Here is a 22,563-nt window from a genome sequence, read left to right on the forward strand (position 1 = left end):
TAAAGACATTTTTTCCTAATGTCCAGTCTGAGTCTTCCCTGGCACAGCTTTGTGGCATTGCCACGTGTCCTGACGAAAATGTCCCGAGTGGCAAGGTGTTCACATTGCTGTATGTCTGTTCTCATTTTCTGTAAGGAACCAGTGCTATGCAAAAATTAAGTTCTACAAACACCTCTCAAGGTGGGAGACGACTCTGTGCTCACAGAACAGTAACAGAAGTCTTTAGACATGGATTTTGCACTTACAGAATATCCCTCCACGAGTAAGGAGGAAATAAGAACAAATCACAATACATTCCAAGTTACATTCCAAGTTCAAAATCCATGCAGGTAACATGAGAAAGACATAACCTATTACTGAGCAGCCCTAATAATATACTACAGCATGCTCTGACTCCAAGTGATTTAACCCAGAACATGCTGCCCACCCAGCTCAGATCTAGGCCCCGCTAAGTGAGAAGAACGTATCCACACCAGGGCCTTAGGGCCAGCTGGCTCCCGCTGAGGATACCCACCTGAAAGTATGACAGTCACGTTCAGTGCAATGAACAATCCACAGAACAATCCAACCCTGAATGTAGTCCAGGCTGGTACAGGCTGTGAACAAAGCAATGGTGGAGTTAAGGGGGACTGAACAGGTTTATCAGCAAAATTAGATTCATTTGCAGAGTAAATTTAAAATTAGGGATACAATAATCATCTCTGACTGCACTCTTCCACCCTGAAGTGCAGCACTAAAAAGGCTGCATAATGGTTTTGTCTATCTTGATGCTGTGCCATGTTGAAACAGAGCTTGGGCATCTCAGTGGTTCTCAAAAAATGTTCCAGACCACACAAACACTAAGCATACGTTATTACTAGCACAAATTTCCCTTTATTATTCATATCATCCCTTCATTACCTTGCCTGCATGCATTAGGAAAAATTGTTTCTATATTTTCCAGAACTAAAGCAGATTACGTGACCATGCTCCCCCGTGCAATTTGTGGGGCATGCTCATACCCATGTGTTTTCACTACTTTGTTCCGATGTCGAATCTAATTTGGCACCTCGACAAGTTGCAGAAGAAGCTTAGCTATATAACTTGTTCACCTGAGCTGCTCCCAAAGGTGGAACACGCAGACGTTTCATAGCCTTCTGTCTGTCCCCATCTTCTAACTCATTGGTCACCACTTCCTAAGGAGATAAAGACATCGCAGAAGGTCATGCTAATGATAAGCACATGATACTGCATTAAAACAAAAAATAAGTCAATTTCCAAGTTACATTTGAGCCCTGACCCCATGCTCTTCCAATATATTGTAACAAAGATATGAAAAGCTTACCATAATACATCCAGTTATTATTATATGATATAAACTAACACTGCATTAGCTTTTCAGAGTGAAAACTTACCAGCTGAAGACAACATACACAAATTTATGTAAGCAATGCCAGAAATCAGTGGCAATTTAAAATCAATTAATAGTTGCCTTGGTGGTGGATACAAGCTACAGGCAGACCTTACGGGAAGCAGTAGTGAAGAACACTACATTGTTTTCTAGTTACAAGAAGTGCAGCATCTTTACCTCTGTTTCGGAGATAAGCTGATTGATTTTCTTGCAGGTGTAGAAGGGTGCCACCTCCACCTCGGCCACCCGCCACTCCGCCCCTCGTGTCGTCTCCAGGTTCTTGTCATGTTTCTTCAAGATCTTGCGGAAGCCTGTGAAGTTCAGGTTCTGCAGACAAGGGGAACAGTTACTGGCCGTTAGCCTCAGCCAGCTCAGAAGAAAGTTAGCTGGTTACATGCCAGCTCTAGCAAGGAATAAGAAGAATCAAAATTTTTGCATCTATTGTCAGGAAGTTTTTGTACTACCACTTTATTAGAAACATTACATATCATTTCTAAAGAATAATGCATGGGTACCAGACTGAGTATATCCCATGCACTGCAACTGGTCTCTACATGAGCAGTAATGAGCTCTTAAAAACAGAAAGCTGCAGAAAGAGTATGTTTTGTCCCATCTCCCCCAAAGCAAGGCACGTATTAATTCTTTCAAGGGTTTTTCCCCTTCTGAAAAGACTACGCTACCGATTTCTAGATTCTTCAATCTTTATTTTGGTTTCAAATTAAGTTTGCAGAATAAGCACACTATAGAAGGGAAATCCTAGTACAACAGAAAACTTGTGAAAATTTTAAACACTGCAAGTGAAGCCCCGAGAAGTGCATCCCCTGCACAGCACGCTCTCACAGCACATTGCATGACGCCTGCAAAATTATTCTGGGCTTGCAGACACAGGAGACAAGAACACGATGCCGCATTAAAGGGAAAAAAATGATGGTTGATTTCCAAGTTACGTACGAACCCTGACCCAAGACTCTTGTAATGGGCAGTAACAAAGATAGGCAAAGCTCACCACGCTGCATTAAAAGCAGGCGATTGCTGTGACAAGATGCATTTGAAATCCTGTGTTTCATTGCACAGAAGACATCTCTCGAAAGGCTCTGTGTTTCCTTTGGGCAGCATCAGGAACACAGACAGACCGCGGCAAGAGTCACTTCAAAAAAAAGCTTAGAAAGTAGCTTGGAAAGAAAAACAGAAAATCGCAGAATCCAATACCCCAGGGAGAGGCGCCAACTACTCACTGAAATTATTTTCAATCTAATTTTGCTCAGAGTGATTTAATACCAGACCCCTGCCATATAGGTGGGGAAATGAGGCTAGGGAGATGGGAGCAGGAAGCCAATGCATTAGTGATCTGCATTATTGCAGACAAGAGACTTTAATTACTTTCTATCGGAAAAGCCAGCATCCCACCCCAGGGAGAGCAGATCACTATTTCATAAATTCGAAATGGATAAGATGCAACAAAATGCTGATTTGGGTCCGAGACTGCTCCACAGCCCGAACTGACATCGTTTTGTGATGACATTAGCAGAGCCCACAACTCCTGCCACCCCAATGGCATGACAAAAACACCGTGGGTTACGATGGCACCGCAGCGATGACACCGAATGAGAACAGCCAAGTGCCATCTACGCAGTCACGCATTTTGCATTTCTTCCTATTCAATACACTTCTATTTGGCAAGGGGCCTTCTCCAGGCCTGACTTCCATTTCTGAAGGTGGCTAATTGAATCTGTTGAAGCGAATTGGCTAATGACATGCTTTGCCATTAAAGGTGAAAAAAACAGTGCAAATAATATTATGCAACATCAAGTAGGATGAAACAGCACACTCAAAATCTTTGCTCGTATACAAGTGCATTGGTTAAATGCACCAGCAAGGCAAACACACAGCAGTTTAGTAAGAGTGAATCAGCCTCCATTATTTGCCCCAAGAATGTAATACATTAATTTCTCAAGATTTGTTTGTTCTGAAACACAGTATTTCATTTAAATAGGTAATAGATGAATATACTCTAAAGTTCTAAATTACTGTTAATAAATTACTTTTAATGGAAATTTAATCATTGGTAATTTTAAAAAGTAACAGCTGGCCCAAAGTTATAGTTTCACTTCATGTTTGCTTTGTGTACCTTACGAATCAATGTGTGCAACTTCTGCTCTTGCTTCAGTGCTAATGGACTGAGGAATTTGCTTCACGTGGATTTTCTTTCCTCAGTAACCCAATGCCAGCCTTCAGCATTTTGTCAAAGCCACGGCTGTGTATCTATAACGCCCCTGGTGACTTCACTTGATCCCCTACTTGAAGGCCTCAGCTATGTCATCTTCCCACCAGGTTATTGTTTTCCCTCTCCAAAACTGCAAGACCTCAAATATTTCTAATTCTTATATTCTAAGCTCAAATGTGATTAAAATGAGTATTCTGGGATTTGGCTTTATGCTTGTTTTAGTACATGTACCCCTTGTTCTCAACTTCAATACCAATCTGAACTAATTTTCTTATTCTCTCTTTGAAGATACGCTGTAGAGAGAAGCTCTGTCCCTTTGGAAACTGAGAATGATCGAGATGGTTTTTACATCAATTTTTAGCATACACACAGTGCTCCTGAACTCACGGTGGGAAAAGGCAAAAATATAAGTGGGAAGGATGCTTTTTTCATCAATGTAGCGTAGGAGAAGATTTTCCAGAGGAATGACCTATGTCATCTTCTATTTAAATTCATCAAGCCTCAAAAGTGATTTTTTTGTAACCAGAAGTAAGAGCTTTTAAAAAGAAATTGAAGAAATCACAGCAGTCAGTGTTGCTTTGTTCCATTCCTGAAAAGCTAAGGATACTCCGCCTTTGATCTTGAACTAGAAGCTGTCTCTAACTGCTACAGGGCTTTATTAAGAAACCCACAGATAGCTTCAGCAACTGTAAATCTGTGCCCAGGATTCGTGGAGGGATGTCTGCTCACCCCACGACAACAAGGAGTCATAATGGCTGTAAGAGATGGTCCCAACACTTCCCTGAGAGCTCTCCTTTAGGGCAGCCTGATACTTGTTCTAAGTGCAAGCTGGACAAAGATGTTCCAACCTGGAAACCCGATATTAAAGCAAGGGAATTCCAGTTGAGATATCTGGCATGAGTAAGCGTTGGCAGCGTATACACAAGTGCTCAGTGACATGGCATCATTTTTAGGAGAGGTACTAACACTGGGAATTTTGGAAGAATCGAGCTTTGTCCATACTGCAGAGTGATATTCAAGTATTTCTTACAGCAAGTTCAGTTTTGTAAAATTCTCCAGTGTAATATCAATGGTGGTAAAGACCCAAATGTAGTTCTAGCAAATTTAAGTTAAAGAATTAAAGTTGAAACATTCTTAATTAACAAGCCAAAACAAATAAACACAATCAGACATTTACAAGCAGAGTGAGTCTAGCAAAAAGTGATCAAAGGTTTCAAATTTTTGGAACAAAATCATTGTCTGCAATATTTATTGTACCCTTCCCTGCTAGAAATCCAAGTACAACTGAAGATTTGTTTCCTCATACTTCTTTCCAGGCAAATGAGCCCATATTCTTCAGAATTAAAAACATTTATTATTTTAAATGGATGTTTTAACAAGAAATTCTGATATAAAAGTCAGAGTTACTACCATGGTAACTCCAAGAGGAAACAGTATGCTAGCATTTCAAGTTCCACTACAAATATTAGACAAGACAGCTTCTTCCCCGACTTCCCAGCCCTGGCCCCGCACAGAACAACGCACTGCAGAAGGAGGTGGCCCCGGTGTGACTGCAGTGACTTCACGTTGTGACCAGGCTCGTGCCAAGGGTGCTGGGCTTGGACAGCCCAGAAAAGGATGAGAATCAAAGATCCTTCTGCAGGTCAGCTTAGCATTTCCAGCTCAACAAAACACAACAAGGACTATGTTGTTGGCTGCTAGGGATTTATCCTTTCTTTGAAATTGTCTAGGGACCCCAGAGCCAAAATGAAATTTAAAACTGACTTGAATGAGGCGAGTGAAAGCAACGCAAGCACACAGACACACACAGGGCTTTGTCAAAGCACCTCCCCTGGTGGGTACCTGATAGTTCTGCAGTAAGATGAGGCTGAGGTAGAGCTCGCTGAAGGCCAATTTCAGGTCTTTGATATTCCTATGCTGGACACGCTCTTCGTGGGACAGGTGAAAGACCGGCTTTCTGCGCCGCTGCAGCGTGGAAGCCCCGCTGGCTTCTTTCTGTGCGTCCAAAGTTGACTGTAACTCCGTCCGAAGAGTAGTGAACCTGCGCTGAGCTTCTGCAAGCTTTTCTGTTAGCACAGGAAGGAAAAGTCAGGTGAGTGGTAGCACCTTGCCTACCAAGCCTGTGAACAGCACTACACCTTATCCACAAATAATATGCCTGAAGGTAAAAATCACTCCATAGAATAACCTATTGCATGGCCTTACCCACTAAGCATTAAATCCAGCAGCTCTGCATATTTCTTTTTTATGAAGTTCCTTCTCATTAAAGATTTTAGTGCACTCTTATGTATACCATACACTCTCCGGAAAAATAAAAAAGCCTTCACGTGAGACAGGTCTTAATTAATATAGTTAAAATCAAGGGGCTGTCCCTGCAGTACAGGCTGAAGCAGCAATGGCCATGAACTCCAATCCCTTCGCTGCTGTATGATGCTCACTCCTGGGCTGTCTGGACACCCGTTACTGATACCCAACCCAGGCAGCTGTTGCACACAGGATCTGTGCAGCCACCCCGTAAAGCAGAGGCCATAAAGCAGTGCATCTCGGCCCCACAAAGGACATTTTAGAATCCACTCACTCATTACCAACCATGTGGTTGCTATCATTTTATATGACAGCAAAGGAATTGAAGAAGAAACACACTTCACGTGTATCGCTGGATTTTGGAGAGCAATGCAAGCCTTCTGGCAAGCTCCCAGTGACGAGCACTGCTTCTGCTTTGATCAGCAGCTACAACACCGCCAGCATCTGTCCACAACCTGCAGTAATCATTTATCCCTCTTTCCCTCAATTTTGGATCACACTGGTTAGAAGCCCCGTCTCATTAGTTAGTGATTAAAGGGCCAGCTAAGCTGAGTTTAACGACCCTCTGAATGTGCTTTCACAACGAGGAAGTCCTCTTCTTCATCTCAAGTACGAGAAAGGGATTCCTTTAAACATGCTGCTTTACCTACCTTCAGAAAATAATCGTTTGTGCTCAACAATCTTTTTATGTTACAACCAGCACAGCTGACATCATTTGTGGTGAATCACAGAATGGGTTTGGGTTGGAAGGGACCTTGAAGCCCACCCAGTTCCAGCCCCCTGCCATGGGCCGGGACACCTCCCACCTGCCCGAAGCCCCATCCAGCCTGCCCTTGAACGCTCCTTTCTTTGTGTTCCTTACAACTGGTTCCTTCCAGGCTTTGTTCCCTCGGCAGCCTCAGCACCAGCCGTGGTGTGTGCTGATGAGCACCATACCAAAGCAGGCGCTGGCCACGAAGACGCCAAGCAGCTTCGCAGGGCAGGAGCAGAGCGCTGGGAGCTGGAGCCAGCTGCACCAACCCGGCCACAGCCCAAAGCTCTGCCTGGCAGGCTCCTGCTTGCCAATTTAATTCCCTACATTAGCAGCTCATAGAACAACTTCATAGCAATTCTCAATTCCTCCTCCCCGTACAAGGTAATATCCATCCTGGAGAAGCAAAAAGCCCTTCTGAACAGAAAAGGGAGATCAGTATAGGAAAATCAGGTATGGAAGAGCCTGAAAGTCTCCATAACTTTATTGATCGTAAACTCAGTAAGAGGTTTTAAAAGCACAGGAAAGGAGGACTCCTTTCTGACAACTTCCACAGCTGCAAGGGCTCCACTGGATGGAGACAACGCAGCCCACAGTGTGATGTGTCTGTCCACAGCCACACAATATTTAACACACATGAGGTCAGGTTGCCAAAAAAACCACTCCCTCCCCCCTTCAGGAACTCTCTTTGGAAGAGGTAAGAGATATCTGCTAGAGGATCTGTTAGAATCAAAAGCCTTCATATAAATAACACAAGTTCACTCTCTGTATATTCAAAATGTTATATTAAACCACCTGTGACACACTGAGATTTCCTTTGGATCAAATTATTAAATATGCAAGGGTTCAAACGTACATCTTTCAACTGAAAGCACATGTTCCACTGTCCCTATGTCCAGAAAATTCTTAAAATACAAGAGTCTAATAACATGGTATTAAAAAAGAAAAAAAAGATAATGTTTTGAAATAGTGAGAAAACTACTGCAATTTTCCTATCTGTTTGCAAACCAGCATCCATTAAATAGCATCATCTCCAATATAAACACTCTTAATCATCCAAAAATGTGGCTTGGAAGAACTATTTCAAGTCTTTTAATTCAACCTCCTACTCAAAGCTGGCCCAATATTAGAGCTAAATCAGGTTGCTGCTGAAAAGAGTCACGTCCTGCCTTCCAGACGGCCCTCTCCATCGTTACGGGCGGCCCACGGTTCCCCGAGGATGGGTTTTTAAAGAGAACTGAAGCAGTCTGGTAATGACCTGCCGCTCCTGGAGGATGGCAGCCCTGCCCCATCTCCTGCGCTGTTATCCAGCTGCCAGTTATCCAGCCCGCAAATCAGTTCATCTCGTTACGGAATGATTTTATTATCGAGTCACTGCAGATGCAAAAATAAGAAACAATGTGTGCTGGTATTCTTAAAACCTCCCAGGGAGTTGCCTAGGGAAACCACAACGCAGAGTAGAAATGAATTTCTCAATTTGCAATGTATTCCAAACTATTTGAAAGGACATTCACTGCTATCACTAATTGAGCACTCTGAAAAGTGACTTTAAAAAAAAAAAAAAGGATGCCATCAAAAGAGTTAGAAAAAAAGCGGCAAACACTTAGAAACTGGAACCACTCTTGTTTTGCAGCACTCTGCACGACCTGATGACCACAGAGTGCACAGCTCAAGTGTAATCTCAAGGCAAAGACTAAGGAAAAATCCAAAATCAACAGAGGCGGACTTCAACAAGAAGACTTGCAATAAAAATGCAGCTTTCCCCCCCCAAGTATTCCTACATCCTGATCAAAGAATACTGAAGAGTTACGACCTTGTCCATGCAATTCCCTGATGCTTTTGACTATTTTCCAAGCTTAAAGATAAGGATCATGAAAAAAACGTAACATCAAGCTGCTCCCCAAGTTCCAGTTTGGAAAAATGGTCATCTGCATGGTCATAGCTGTGCTCAAAAACTGTTCCAACAATCTAATAGCCCATACCTGCTCACAGCTGCTCTGTGCATTTTAGGCACGCGCTCTTAGACCTCCTTCTTTTCTCTACTTGTATGTATCACATTCAATATTCTCTTTACCAAGTTAAAGCCACAGTTTCCTACCAATGACAAAAGCAGCTCCCAAGTTAACACAAAAATGTTACTAACTGAACAGCAGCACAAGCAGAATCTGATTATACTAACTTAAACTATAACAAACTTCCTCTCTAGAGAATCCCAAACAAACCAAAACCGGCCACAAAAGAAATCTTAGCTCTTGAACAGGCACTCCTCTGCTGGAACTATCTGAAAATGTTACTACTAGTTTTTTTTTTCTCTTTCAAGTGTGTGTAAGTTTACTTGAGAGCAGTCCAAATAATCACAAACTGTTTATCAAATCAGATTTATTTAATGGCAGTTTTCCTTCCTACAAAGCCAGAATAATGGCCTGGGGAATTCAGGCTACGTTTGATGCGAGCCGACAATGTTTGAGCACAGAGCGAAAGGCACAGGCATCCTGCAGCAGGCAGCGCTCATTGAGGAGCCCTCAGGACAGGAAAAGGAGACAAGGAAATAAAACAGAGATCAGCAGAAGGATTAGCTTTCATGCAAGTGGACAATATTTATTGTTGTAAAGACAAATGTATAATAAACCATATAATAAGCCTATAATAAATAGCATGAACCAGGCCATAATGCAAGCCACCGCCTGCCTGGAGTTACAACAGGGTCTGACTTGACATATTTCAGACACAAGCAAAGCAAGAAATGTTCCTTCGGTGGTTCCTCGGTGTAGTTTAATGTTAGTAAGCCTAATAAAGGATTTCCATACTGTTAAGGTCACATTGCTCTTTTGCAAATGAAAGACTCATTTAATTCTTATCACAAGCGATTTTCAAATTGCATGTGTTCTCTCCTGTAAGTTTTTGAAATGACAGCAAATTGAAAAAACCTTACTTGTATTATGAGTGGCGTTTTATACAATGAGGGAATGGGTGTGTATATGTGGGTGTGTATGTGCTAACAGGTCTTCATTAGCGAAAATTATCACCTGCATTGTGCGTATGAATTGAAGAACTTCATGCACAGAGTTGCAAAAGATCTCAAGGTGAAACAAAATTGAAAACTGTTCTGAGTGTAGTTAGGTATAGATGAACTGTATGCAGAAAAATGCCTATGGGCTAAAATGTACAGCAGGCCCAACAAAGCATACTGCTTCTGCCTACAGATCTCCCCTTACCCTTTTCCTTGCACCCACTATGGCTAGAGCAAAATAGCACTGCCACAGAGCCGGGAGAGCTGGCATAGCCAGCCCAAGAGAGATTCGCTTCCCTACATGGAAGCCGAACAGAGGCAAGTTGCAGTGTACCCTTACTGCATCTATTGTGCTTTCAGCTATTCTCATCTTCACCACCCAGACTCTGCTAGCAACAAAGTCATCGCCTGATAGTTATTAAAATACTTTTGCACACTTCAACTTTGTCTTTGTTACCAGACTGAAATCAAAAATAGAAAAAGGCTACTATGGAGTGCTGCAAAAGCCTGTTTATTGCAAGAGGCTAATAAATCAAGAACACATTAAGAGAAAGTATGGCAGCAGTCAGTACATCCCTGTATCCATATTTAAACTGTTTTCCAGCTGAAAACCCATTTTAAACCTTACCAAAAGAGGCCAAAAACCAGCACAAATGTAACGGTGGGTGAAACTAGGACACACTATTACAAAGCCTTTTGTAGCAATATTACAGGGCAAATTTCTGATTATTCCATTCTGAAGTTTGTTTTCAAAACGCAGGGTGGGAAAGCAAACTTTCTCAGGGAAAACAAACAGCACTTTGAAATATGAACCCTAGGAACCCCTACTCTAACCACCCTTATATTTTTACTCAAATTCAGTAAACAGGATTGTATATACAGCCAGTGACAAATTGCTACTGGCTGATCCAATATGAAAAGTTGCAAGAGTAAGAGTTAAGTGCCTAAAAACCTATTGAACACATCAAGACAGACGAGTGACCATACATCAGCAAGTCCAGGATATCTCGTCCAGCAAAAGCTCTGAAAACACCATTTAGGGAGCTTTGCACTTATGCCTAAAACAAGCACAGTAGACTGCCACCATGGGTAAGCTGAGAAACTGTGCCCTATATGTAAGCTGCCACTTAAATTTAAGAGCATCTTCAAAATTCAGCAGGATGCTATTACAAAGCAATGAAATTGCCTGCCCTTCATTCTTCCTCCATTCAAAAACTATGGTTTTAGTTCCACATCTGTGATTAAACCAGAGCAGTCTCCCATATAAACGTGCCCTGTAATTACCTGATGGTAGACCTTCGTGAACACTGTGGCTATTCTGAAAGTCTGGGAGCTTCAGACTCCTTTTGTGTTGCTGTATTTTCCACAAATATACACAAATAAGCACTTTACCTGAATAGAAAATGTTGATTTTGGCAAGTTCTTTCTCGCAGGTTTGGAAGAACTTCTCTTCAAACGTGGCAAAACACCTTTTCACTGTGTCTTCATCTGTGTCTATAAAAGAAAACAGAAAAAGATGTTGAAACAGAAGAATATAGGAACAATTTTCTAAATGGCTGCCATTTGCCAATTGGAAATATTTCTTCAGAGTAAATCCACCTTCTTTGTCATGTGGAGAAAGAAGAACAATCAAGTCCAAAGGCCTCTGAGGGAACATGCATTTGACCGTAAAAGGAATTGCCCCAAGACAGAGAGGAAAAACCCCACACAAGCAGTAGCTGAACCTTGACCAAAGTTCCCATCATCTTTTTACACCCTTCAAGTGCTATTGCAGATCCTGCACACTTCATTTCCCCTTCCTAACCCAGCTTGTGTGTGACTGCACTTGTAGGGCCACCCTGGACGAAGGCTGTTCTTCACACCTACCATCTCACCTACCGTTACAAGGTCCCACACTGGTGGAAAGGGGGGGACCATGTCCCATCCCCACGTGCACCCACAGCACGCAGCCACTGTGGGGTGGTCCCCTTCCTCCTTCCTCCCCACCCCCAGCATCCCACCGTGAGCCAGATCAGGGAAAGATCTTCCATGAAAAACAAAAGCAGATTAAGTAGCGGCATAACTGCCCCTGACACGTTACCGTTGCTTCACATCAGTGCTAAATTATCATATTTAACCACCCAGAAATTGTTCTGCTCTCCAGTCTTGGGCACTGGCAAGCTCACCAATACACTTGAGAGCAAACCTCTTTAACAAAGGTTGGGTCTTATGGTGGAGTTTTGTTTTTCTTCCCTGGGTTTACCACAACAGAAAGCCAAGCTTCAAGCTGAGCCCAACCGGTGCTGTACACCCACACCTCATCCTTTGTAGCCTTGTCCGTTGCTGTCCCCGAGCTACTCCAGTGCTCCTGTTGCAGCCTGCTCTGGGTTGGGGCTTGTACCCGGTTCCCCAACCCACCACAGACACAGATGTAGCTCTTTAAGAACAAAGCTGGCCATGAAAACTATTCAGGCCAGATTAGCAAACAATTTTATTTAAAAGAAAAGTGCCAAACTTAACTGAAGGCTTCATTTGACTTTCTTGGTGGACTCACAGGCTTCAGCCACCATTCTCGTCACTATAACCTTTTTAACTCTTTGCTACCACTATTTCTCCTCTCTCATATGTAATTTTGAATAGTCTCTCCTCAGCAAATGGTTCTGATTTTGCCAAATGTCTCAGCCCTATTCCTCTTTTTGGTGCTATTTCATTGCACAGCAACCTTTCTTCACATCAAGCTTGGAGACTTTCGCGTCCAGAGAGACATTGCTCTGGCACTCCACACAAACCAAGCCAAGACTTCGCTTTCTCTTGGAGCCCTAATTTCAGAGAAGCGATCGGCAGTGCTCAACACCATACCTCTGTGCCAGACTTTCAGACTTCAGCATAAGCAAAGAGGCAGGCTGTAATAAAAAAAGCCACTTCAAGACCTTGCTTAAACCTTTCATGTTTTGTATTACCAGGAATCGACGACAGAACAGCTCCTTCCTCAGCTCAGCCTCTGGGCTTTCAAATACGAACGCAGCACCGCAACAAACTAAAATCTGCCTGGCAAGTAGATGAGAAGTCCTGTGTGGAAACCACATTTGTCCTTCCTGAAAAATAAATACTTTATCTCATAGTCAAAGTGGGCCTAAACTGTGGTGACCACGATCAGATCCTCACTTCTCCCCAGCTGTTTTGGGGCTGTTTTAATTATTTTGGAAGAACTATGCACAATTCTGTAATTAAAGTCAAATTTGGCAATTAAAGCAGCAATTCAGCCGCTTTGTTATTATAAGGAATACAGTGAAACATCTCCAGAAGTCCAGCACGTCAAAGACAATGAGTAAAAATTAAGGAACCCACACTGTAATTGCACATTTTAGCACTGTCATACTCAAATACCCAAGTGTTCCTAATATTGAAATACAGCAGATTCTTCATACCTGCCATAGTTTCCCGAATTCTCATGCAGTCTTACGGACTAAAAAAAGGTAGTGTTATTACAAAGAGAAAACATTAAGTTACTTAAATGGTCTTGAAAAGGTCAAGAAATAGATTTTGAACTGCATGTTTTTAAAATGAGACAAAAAGAGTGTCTACAAAAAAAATATCAGTCACTGGCAAACAAACATTCTGGACTGTCACAACCAAAAAATCTTTTTCTCTTAGCATTAATTTGTAAGCAAAACAACCTCAAAGTAGTATTAATCAAGACAATATTTAAATATGAACTTTTAACAGTTGAAATTTCCTGGTTTTTTAATGCTTGTGGCAGTGTTATTAAACACCATAAACCTACATATACTACATTAACACTTCAAAGGGTTTGGACAGCAAGAGCAAGTAACACCACACAAGACTGTGGGTGCAATGCTAGATAAAGTCTTTCTTGTTCTAGACTTTGACAATGCTTATTTCAACCCCAAAAGAGCAAAACAGAGAAAACGCCGTCCTGCACAGACGAGCAGTGTTTACAACTCCACCATCCAAACAAGAGCTTGCAGAAAAGAACTGCAAGAGCCCCAGAGGCTGGTCCAAACTCCAGGATTTGGCTCCTGGGGACTGATCCTTGCAGATCCGTGGCTCCTCCCAGGGCCCAGGACTCCCTCCCTTGCACAGACAGGCCCCAAAATGAGAGGGCTGCGGCTCCTCTTTGCTGAGCAGAAGCCGCTGTGGCCCTGAGGCGTTATTACCCATCTCGGCCCATGGCAGAGCTCGCAGAGCCACACAGGCGCGTGCCTCGACTGCTAGGCCCCGCTTGCTGCCCAGACACAAATCCCCCTTTGCGGGTATCCTGAAGCACCAGAAGGGCACAAAACAGCTCTGCTTGCTTTGGGGCTGGTAATTTCTAAGGGCAGAGCCACAGCGGTTGCAACACCGTACCCCGGGGCCCTGCCAGCAAGGCCGACCTGGACTTGCCTGCAGAGCCCTACCCCTTGACCCAGCAGCTGCTAGAAATTATGGTGCCGTACTTAATATGCAGAGTTTTAGCTCACTGGCTGCCTGAAGCTTTTCAAATGACGGGAATCAGAGTATCAAAACGGAGCTGACTTAAGGAAGGACCACAGATATTTCTACTCAATCAAGCAACGCCTATTTAGGCAACAGGAAGCTCAAAGCAACGCAGTGTTAAACTAACATATTGCCAAATAAATGAATACCTTGTTTGCTACGTTACCATTAATTAAGGAAATGATAAGTAAGTCTGTAGAATTGTTTCACTGTATCTGAAGTTTAGAAGAGGACAAAGTGCTTTAAAACAAACAAGCCGCTATTGAAAGACCTTCCAAAAACCTTGAGATTAGGAATTCAGGTCTCTATTTAGACCTCAAAACATTGCTGACTCAGAGGAAAGCAAGGTTCTGTATAAACTATTCAAAAACCTTATCCAAACACCTTCTTATAAAAGATATTTTGCAGGCCATGGTGGATGCCAGCTTTCAAAAAATCAGGGTTTTCTGTGAAAAGGTTTCCCTTTGGTTCCATTCCCACTGCAGTTCAGCGATTTAGCTGCAATAATAGGCAAGTGCTGCCAAGGCTATTGCCTTTATTTATTTTTTTCCCCCCAAGGCTAGGACAGGACAACATTTTCTGCCATGAGAAAATGATGGTGCCAGAAACTGGCCTTGGATTCAGAAGCTCCATGACAACAGAAGCTGTTGCTAAAAGGCATCGAGCTATCGCTGCCAAGAAGGACCAGTGGTAACCTTCCTTTTGTTCCTTTTCTATAGCCCTAATAGTCCATTTACCCTAAAATCCACGATGTTGCCAAGGATCCACGATGAACAAGGCTGCCAAGAAGATAGCCCGATCGATATTGCAGCTTCCTGACCTCATCTTCCTATGCAACTGCCTGCTGTGAATAGAAGACAGCACAGTGAGCCTGAAAGCCTCTTGTTCTTCCTTGCAAAGCCAAGTGGTAAGCCGGAGCAGTCCGGACGTATTCCCCTGTCTCCACACTTTCTAGCTTGCGCAGAGTTCAGATGCTGGCACACCTAAAATAGAACCTGAATTGAAAAATTAACATGCAAGTGGCATTCCCGAGCTGGCCCATGGACTCATTTCTCAGCGAATGTGAACTGTACATCCAATTTCTTGTTTTCTGCAGCTGTAGGATATAAACAAGTGATCAGCATCCTGCTCAGCTTACTCACTTCTACACAAGAAAACAGACGGTAAAGGTTTGCTTTGTTAGAACAGTGCCCTCTGAAAGGGCATCATTAACAAAAAATCCTTCAGTCTTTATCATACTGAATTTTAAGGGGCAACTAATTAAAAAAGATTAATTAGCTTTGTTATGGGAGCAGCACTGGTGCAATTCTCTGAATCACCTTCTGTTTGCCACAAAATAGTTTTATCTGAGTAAGCCTATTTCAACACTTCAGCTGGAGAGGAGGCAATTTTATTTATTTTTCTTTAGGAGGACTCTGCGGTCTATTCAGTATAAAAAAGTCAGACTAAATGCCAGCATTAAACACATTAAATCTTACTGGACTGGTGACCACAAGTTTAATATCACCACTGTTTGTTTGACTATGCTAAACTTTTAATGTTTTCCATACCCTGTTCTTGGCCGCTTGCTAACAAAAAACCCTGTGCATTGGGCTCGACTAGGACAGCAACAGTGAGACTGTGACTCTGAAAAATTAGCAAAGTTAGCAGGATTTCAATTTAAAAGGAAGTTTTCTTGTGCCTAGGTCCAGGAAGACAGCAACTGCTTATACTTCTAGGCTTTGTGGCATGCTAGGGAAAAGGAAAAAAAAGAAAGGGAGAACAAAAAGAAAAAAAGGCAGCTTTTACCCACTACTCAAAATTCTAAGAAAAAGAAGTCACTAAAGAAGAAACACATCTGCTTCCAAACCCCTCATCAGCTCCTTCTCTCTACTCAACCATCACCATTTCCTAACATCCTTGACGATTCTACAGCACCAGGACTGTAGTTTCCTAACCTTTTACATGGTACAGTGAAAAGTTTTACAGCTAAAAATCCAACTGTTTAGCTCAAATGCAAGAATGATGATCATCTATACATCCTTAATGTGTCGTCCTCATGTTTACTGGGGGCTTTTTCCACAAGGCAACTCCCTCCTCAGTGCAGAAAGCTACACTCACATCAGCTGCAAACAGTATCACTCACTCACAGCTTCTAATAAATGAATTACTCACCATACATTTTCATGCCCAATCTTGTGGCAAATAAAATTCTGCATGAGAATGCTTTTAAGTGCTCAAAGCATAGATATAGAAATCTCTTCTTGCTATAGGAAGAGAGGAAGCAGACTCTGCTCCCCCTGTACTGCATGGAAGGAACGTTTGCTTTCATGCTGTTTTACCTTCACTTCTGAGCTGCAAACTCCACACTCATGTGTAATGATGTGCACCTCTCTCAGAATTTATTCCATCCACAAAAAGTGGACCTTGAAATAAAATATTATGAAATCAGCAAGGAAGAGGCTTCATGCATTAGTTAACACTAAAAAAAAAACACCAAAAATAATAAGAAGTATAGCAGACTATACCTGCTTTTCAAAACCGTCATGGATGAGCTGGTCAGCTCGCCACTTAATGACTGCTCTAGCCCAAATTAGATTTGGTTATTAAATTATTTCCCTAAATCTAGTAATAAGAAATGACCAGTCAGGTAGCAAATGAGGTTGGTGCTGTCCGCACAGGCAGTGTTTATGTGCAGGCAGGGGAAGGAGGAGGGAAGAGCTGCTGCAGGTCAACAGTACAAGTTGTCTCAGGTTTTGGTTCACCATTTTGTTTCTGTCAATTAACCCAGAATGAAAGGAATCTCTTTTAAAATACCTTCAGAAATTATGATTTTCAGGTGAGTAAAAAATCTGCTCCCTTATTTTTAGGTTGTATCACTGGAATCTTTCAAGCAAACCACCTGGCTTCTTGTAGATGGCTTATTTATCCGGGAAGAAAAAGCAACCTCCACAACACGCCTACAAGCAAGATGTATAACCAAGTGTCTACTATAAATTATTTGTATTTGTGACTCCACAAGCACAGACTCTAAAGCAATGACACCGTCCTGGTAAGAAACCAGGTGCAGAAGAGACTGGCAATGCAAGAGCAGGATGGGATCAGAAGATGCTGCCCAGCTGGCCGGCTGTGGGGTCTGCAGCTCAAAGGGTGCTGGCTGGGTTTTGTAGTCTGGAAGCACTGCTCTGTGGCAGGGGAGCTAAAAAGTCATTCTGCAAACAGCAAACAAGGCAGTAGCCCTCGTCAGATGCTAGGCAGAAGTCACCGTGGCAGGAGCATGGTTATGCTGGGACTGGGATCCATCGACACGCACTCTGCTACCTGCTTGCTGCTGTGACTACAGCTCCACAAAGCTGCCTGGGCAAGCACGCTTTGAAGCTGACCTCTGAATTCTCTTATTTCAGAGGGAAAAGGTTCTAAGCCTTCAGCAGACATGCAAAAGGCATGTCTAGATCAATCCTATTGCGCCAAAAGAGGATCTAAAAGACTTCTTTCCTTTCATTTCCAAATAGCTTGAAAAGGGAGGGGGAGGAAGAGCTCAGGGCTCTGTAAGCTCACATCCCAGCTTCCAGGCCAACTGTCCCCAGTGTTGCTGTTAGAACTGGGCACCATTGGGTTGTCCAAATTCTGCCCACTGCCAGTGCTGTTTCAGCTTCCCCCATTGTCCTCTGCTCACACATGACCACGATGTTCCGAGACTTTTACAACGCCTCACCTCCCGTGCTACTGGAAATAATGGTGCTCCCAGCAGAACCGCAAAACCCAGGCCACGTGGCACCTCCCACGTGAAGGACAGTGAGGCAGAAACTTGTGACAGAAAAAAAAATAAATTAAGAGAAGTAACACAAATACCTAACGATATTCCACGAACTACCGTGAAGACGCTGCTAATGCTGTATGACAGACCTGACTGCCAGGAGACATCGCCCAGCGACAGGACTCACAATACCTGCCTTCCCCGGTTAAGAACAGCTGGAAAAGAAAGGTGCGGACAAGCAAGCCCTCCAAGAAGGCTGCTAACCCATGCTGAAATAAGAGGCCCAGAAACGACTCCCGTTTTCACAGTGACAGAGCCAGGAGTGACTGAGCCTGACGAGCAGCTCAGTTGTGCTACACCAGCAGCCTGGGTGAGCTCGCCGCGCTTGCTCCAACCGAGGCTCGCATCCGAAGCAGCTCTGCTCCTCGTCAGGACCTGCAGTCCCCAGAGAGATGTAGGCTGCGGGAGCTGCCCGCCTGCAGGGGTGCCGAACTGGCTGCACAAACAGGACTTGATCACAGCTCTTCTGGCTTAAGAGGACAGCACGGGAGTAGAGGCATCAATAGTCGTGCAGAAGCTCCCCTGGGACTCCTCTGAGAGCCAGGCTTTCTCCTCGCACCCAGCAGTCCCGGTACAACTGTCTGTACAATCAAACGATGGGCTTCGAGCTTTTTCAGTAACTGCCCTACCTCAAAACTTCCAAGAAGACTTTGCTCAGTTACTGGCATCTGTCCTCCACCTCGTGCAGCACCAGAAACGGCCGTTTCAGATGTAGCCCTCAGCCCACCTAACCAAGCACCCCGGTTTTGGTAGTTACCAGCACTGGACAAAGCACTTCAGCACCCATTCGGACTTTGCACAGTAAGGGATTAGGCTCAAGAGAAAGCCCTGACAGCCACAACAATGACTTGTTTCCATCGCTGTGACCACACCATGGGAAGGCTGAGCTGGAGCCACGCTCCGGCACAGCAGAGACCGGTCACGTTAAATGCACCCAAAACCATACGGGTTGCTGACGTTCAAGCTAGCAACTACCAGCAGGAAAAGAAGAAAGGCAACGTATTTAATGTTGTTGAAACTAGTTCAGAAGGGGCTGTTTTCCTGTCCAGGAAGGAGAAGATCCATCTGGACCAGCAGGGAGGGAAGGACTGCAGAAAGTTTCCAAAACAGAGACACTTCATCCCACCAAGCACTCGCTGCCTTCCCCAGGTACAGGCATGGTGCAAATGTCTGCAGGAGCTGGACATGCGCTACAGCCTCCTCCTGCACGTTGCCAGCAGTGATGCTGAAAATCTGTAGGGAAAAGGTGCAAGTAAGAGCAGCATTATAGCTTTTTAAAAAGCCGGGGAGGAGCAGAGTGCCTCGTGATGCTGCCGGCGTCGAGGCAGGACAGGATGGGGAAGGGGAATGGGAAGGGAAGCCCTGCTCCTGCCAGCACCCCGCGTGCTGCAGACCTCGCTGGGGACAGGCAGACAGGAGTCACGGCTAATTGTTGAAAATCATTCTGCATAATTGGAGCTGATAGGAGACCCACACCCATCACCCCAGGAAACCATTTGCATCCTTGTGACAATAACAGAACAAACACAATTTGTAAGTTAAGCAAAGAAATAAAACCATTAATAACTGGCAGTAAGGACCAGGTGAACAAACCACCACCACTACCGAGAAAAACAAAACCAACACTCCTCTTAAAACTCTTCAGACACGTGAGGGCTGGGGATGTCAGAGCAGGGGGGAGAGTAATGAGTAAGGGAAGAATAACAAAACTGTGTCTTGGGAAAGACTTCAATTAATATTAAGAGCAACCAGAAAGACAAAACAAATGATGCAGAGCCAGCTACCGGCTCCCCGTACGGAGGAAAGCAGAGACGCAGCACAAAGACAAACCTCCGTTAAACACGCTATTGATGGCTTAATTTCTCCCCAGGGAACAAACACTATTCAAATTCATTTTTCCCTTTTTTATTTTTCTTTTTTATGTTACCGGCTATTAAGAGCAAATGGTTAGCAAGAAGATAATAAGCAAGCAATTATCGGATGAAGAAAAATACGGTTCTGAGGTATCTCGGAGAAATGCCACGGGACTTGAGAATGGCTCTGTGCAAGATTTTACCAGGGGACCTTTACAGTCAGCATACAGCTTCTTCCAACTTCCCAGGAAAAATTAAATAAAAAAGCTCTTTAATTCTCATCAGTGTTTACACCAATGTCTTCATAAATGTTTTGCACAATTTAAACCGGCGTTTTTCTTTTGAAATATTCATTATTTACAGAGTTCAAACACCAGCAAAGGAACATTAAGGGTAGCTGCTTATCTCCTCAAGATGGTAATTCTTCTGTTCCAGTTCTTACAATATCACAGCGACAGATGCTGTCAGACCCTCACGCCATCACAAAGCCTACCACGGCTCGGCCCTTCCCTCCCGCACGGGCGCAGCACCCAGCTGAGCCCACCCTGCTGCTCGCTACAGCCCGCAGACACCGCGGTCACGTCGAGATAAGCGCAAGGCCTCCTGTGCAGGTCCCCCCCCAAGTTTGGAGTTTTAAACACACTTTTCAGCAGCGTCCCTTGCCTCCCCTTATTCTCAATCCTGCACTTAAAGGGCTCGTTTTAATCCCATTCAAGCCACAGAAGCGCTCCTCAGATGCCTCTTTGCAATCAGAAGTCTTGCTATGATTTAAGCACGTGGAAGGAAGAAGCTGGGGATCAAATGCCCTTCCTCCAAGGTGATAAAAGATGGCCTTTAAAATGGGGTCGATTTGAGAGCTTATGCCCACTGCAACTGCTCAGCAGGGCTTCTGTGTTCAAGGGGTAATTTTAGTTTAAGATTAAAATGCAGCAGGGACCAGGACCGTGCTCATTTGTCTGTTTTATACATCAGTCTCCCTCTTTGTGCAGCACCGGGCATCTCCTCCTGCAGCATCCCCGCCAGGCCAGGACAGGAGTCCTTTTAAAAAGGATTTTTACACACTAAATGAGAAGATTTAGAGGCCTGTGAGGCCTGTGATTCCCCCCCAGCTCAATTCCCCCCCAGTGCAGCACTGCTGGCACTTCATAAATAAAGCAGCAAAAGGAACCCTTCAGCAATTCCCACTGCTTGCAGAACAAAACCTGGTAGGAAGGGGGTACACAAACCGCACAGTAACTGCCAACACGGAGGGTACGTTCTGCATCCAAACACAAACTAGAAGCCAGTGTGCTGAGGGGGAAAACACCGCGCTGGCCGGTGAGCCCAGGCAGAGGCGCAGCGAGGCGCCCCGCAGCAGCTCACAGAGCAGCTCACACAGCCAAGCTGAAGCACAGGAGGCCAGGATCAGGATAAGCGGCCTCAGCTTCGCCCTGCGGTACCCCACACGAGAACAACGAGATGAATCAGAACATTTTAGCGTGTCGCTGTTCCATGTTAACAGCTGGATGAGCTTTTCAAGACAGTGGGGAGAGGCGGGGAATTAATGCATTTTGGATATTAGGGTCCCAGTTCCCTTCTCCATCCTACCTTCACATCTCTCTGCCTCTCTATGCTCTTACCTTACACACAGGCACTTTCTCTGTTAATGGTAAAAGAAACAAAGCATACTTTGCTGTAAAAAAACACCAGCCCCACGCCTGATCCTGTTGCATGCCGCACCTTTGCCAAGCAGCAGCCAACAAGGTAATGCCCGCTCCGCAGCTACGGCTCACCAGAAACTTTACTGCTTGCACAAGTGGTTAAATTAAAGACTGTTCCTTATTTAAAGCACAAGTGACACAACCAAAATATTCTCGCACTCAAAAGAGCAGCGGGAAAAAGCAGGGAGGAGCTCAGAGCTCCTCTGACCTGGCATTTGAAAGCTTTTGCTACGCGTGCTCCAGGAAATCTGGACACAGCGATGCGCACTCAATCCGCCCGCGAGGCGCCCCACTTCTCACAAAAGCAGAGCCCCAAAGCATTATTCTTGCTGCTCTCATTGTGCTTTAGCCTCGCGACCACATCCTGGTAGAAAAGCGTCACGGCAGCAGACACGAGCTCTGCTCAAGTAGCCGGCACGCCGCTCGTAGCGGCTGAGCAGATGGGGTGCGAACCTCGCTGCTGGGGGGACCAGGAGGCTGTTACCCTCCCGCTCCAAAATGCTCCGCGAGCTGTTATCAATTAGGAGCTAAATTCAGAAAGGATTTTGGTGAAAGACAACACTTCAAGGTGTTTACGGGGAAATCAATCTGCTCCTTCAAGAAAAGGAAACCGTGTACGGCAAGGTTATTCTGCACTGTTTAAATCTGTCAGCAAAGCATCCGCGCCAAGTTGTTGTTGTCCCGATTTTCTTTCCTGCAAGGATTTTAATTTAAGCTTTAGGCAAATTAATCCATTACTTTAACCACAAACAGAGTCAGGATGGCCTTAAAGACAATGTGATTTTCTTCTCACCAAAAGTTAAGCAGTTTTGTCTGGCAATTGTTTCGGAGGATGGAATCAACTCAAGAGCAGGAAGCGCACAGAGCGACAGGGAAGCAAAGGGGGGACATGAGGAGAGCCTAAAATGTCACCCCAAAGCCACACGGGACAGAGGAACTGTTTTGCCACAGCCACACCAGTGTACTTCAGCAAGAATCAGCTTCAATAGGTTCTGGGGCTCCTTTGAACTGTATTCACCCACACGAAATGCCGAGGCCGCCCCAGTTCATTCACTCAAT

At 44.2% G+C, this 22,563-nt stretch overlaps 1 protein-coding gene across 1 annotated transcript in view; it reads right to left on the minus strand.

Annotated features, from left to right (window-relative positions):
* Positions 1 to 22,563, minus strand: part of XPR1 (xenotropic and polytropic retrovirus receptor 1) — a 102,636-nt gene that overhangs the window by 28,275 nt on the left and 51,798 nt on the right. Inside the window, exons 3-7 of the mRNA XM_083845847.1 lie at positions 11,072 to 11,173; positions 5,457 to 5,680; positions 1,568 to 1,717; positions 1,092 to 1,175; positions 515 to 596 (exon numbers count right to left, since the gene is read on the minus strand). Of these exons, the coding sequence (XP_083701973.1) occupies positions 515 to 596; positions 1,092 to 1,175; positions 1,568 to 1,717; positions 5,457 to 5,680; positions 11,072 to 11,173 (642 nt within the window). The remainder of the gene's footprint in view (positions 1 to 514; positions 597 to 1,091; positions 1,176 to 1,567; positions 1,718 to 5,456; positions 5,681 to 11,071; positions 11,174 to 22,563) is intronic.

The sequence above is a fragment of the Anser anser genome (genome assembly GCF_964211835.1).
Source record: "Anser anser genome assembly, chromosome: 8".
Taxonomy (NCBI): Eukaryota; Metazoa; Chordata; class Aves; order Anseriformes; family Anatidae; genus Anser; species Anser anser.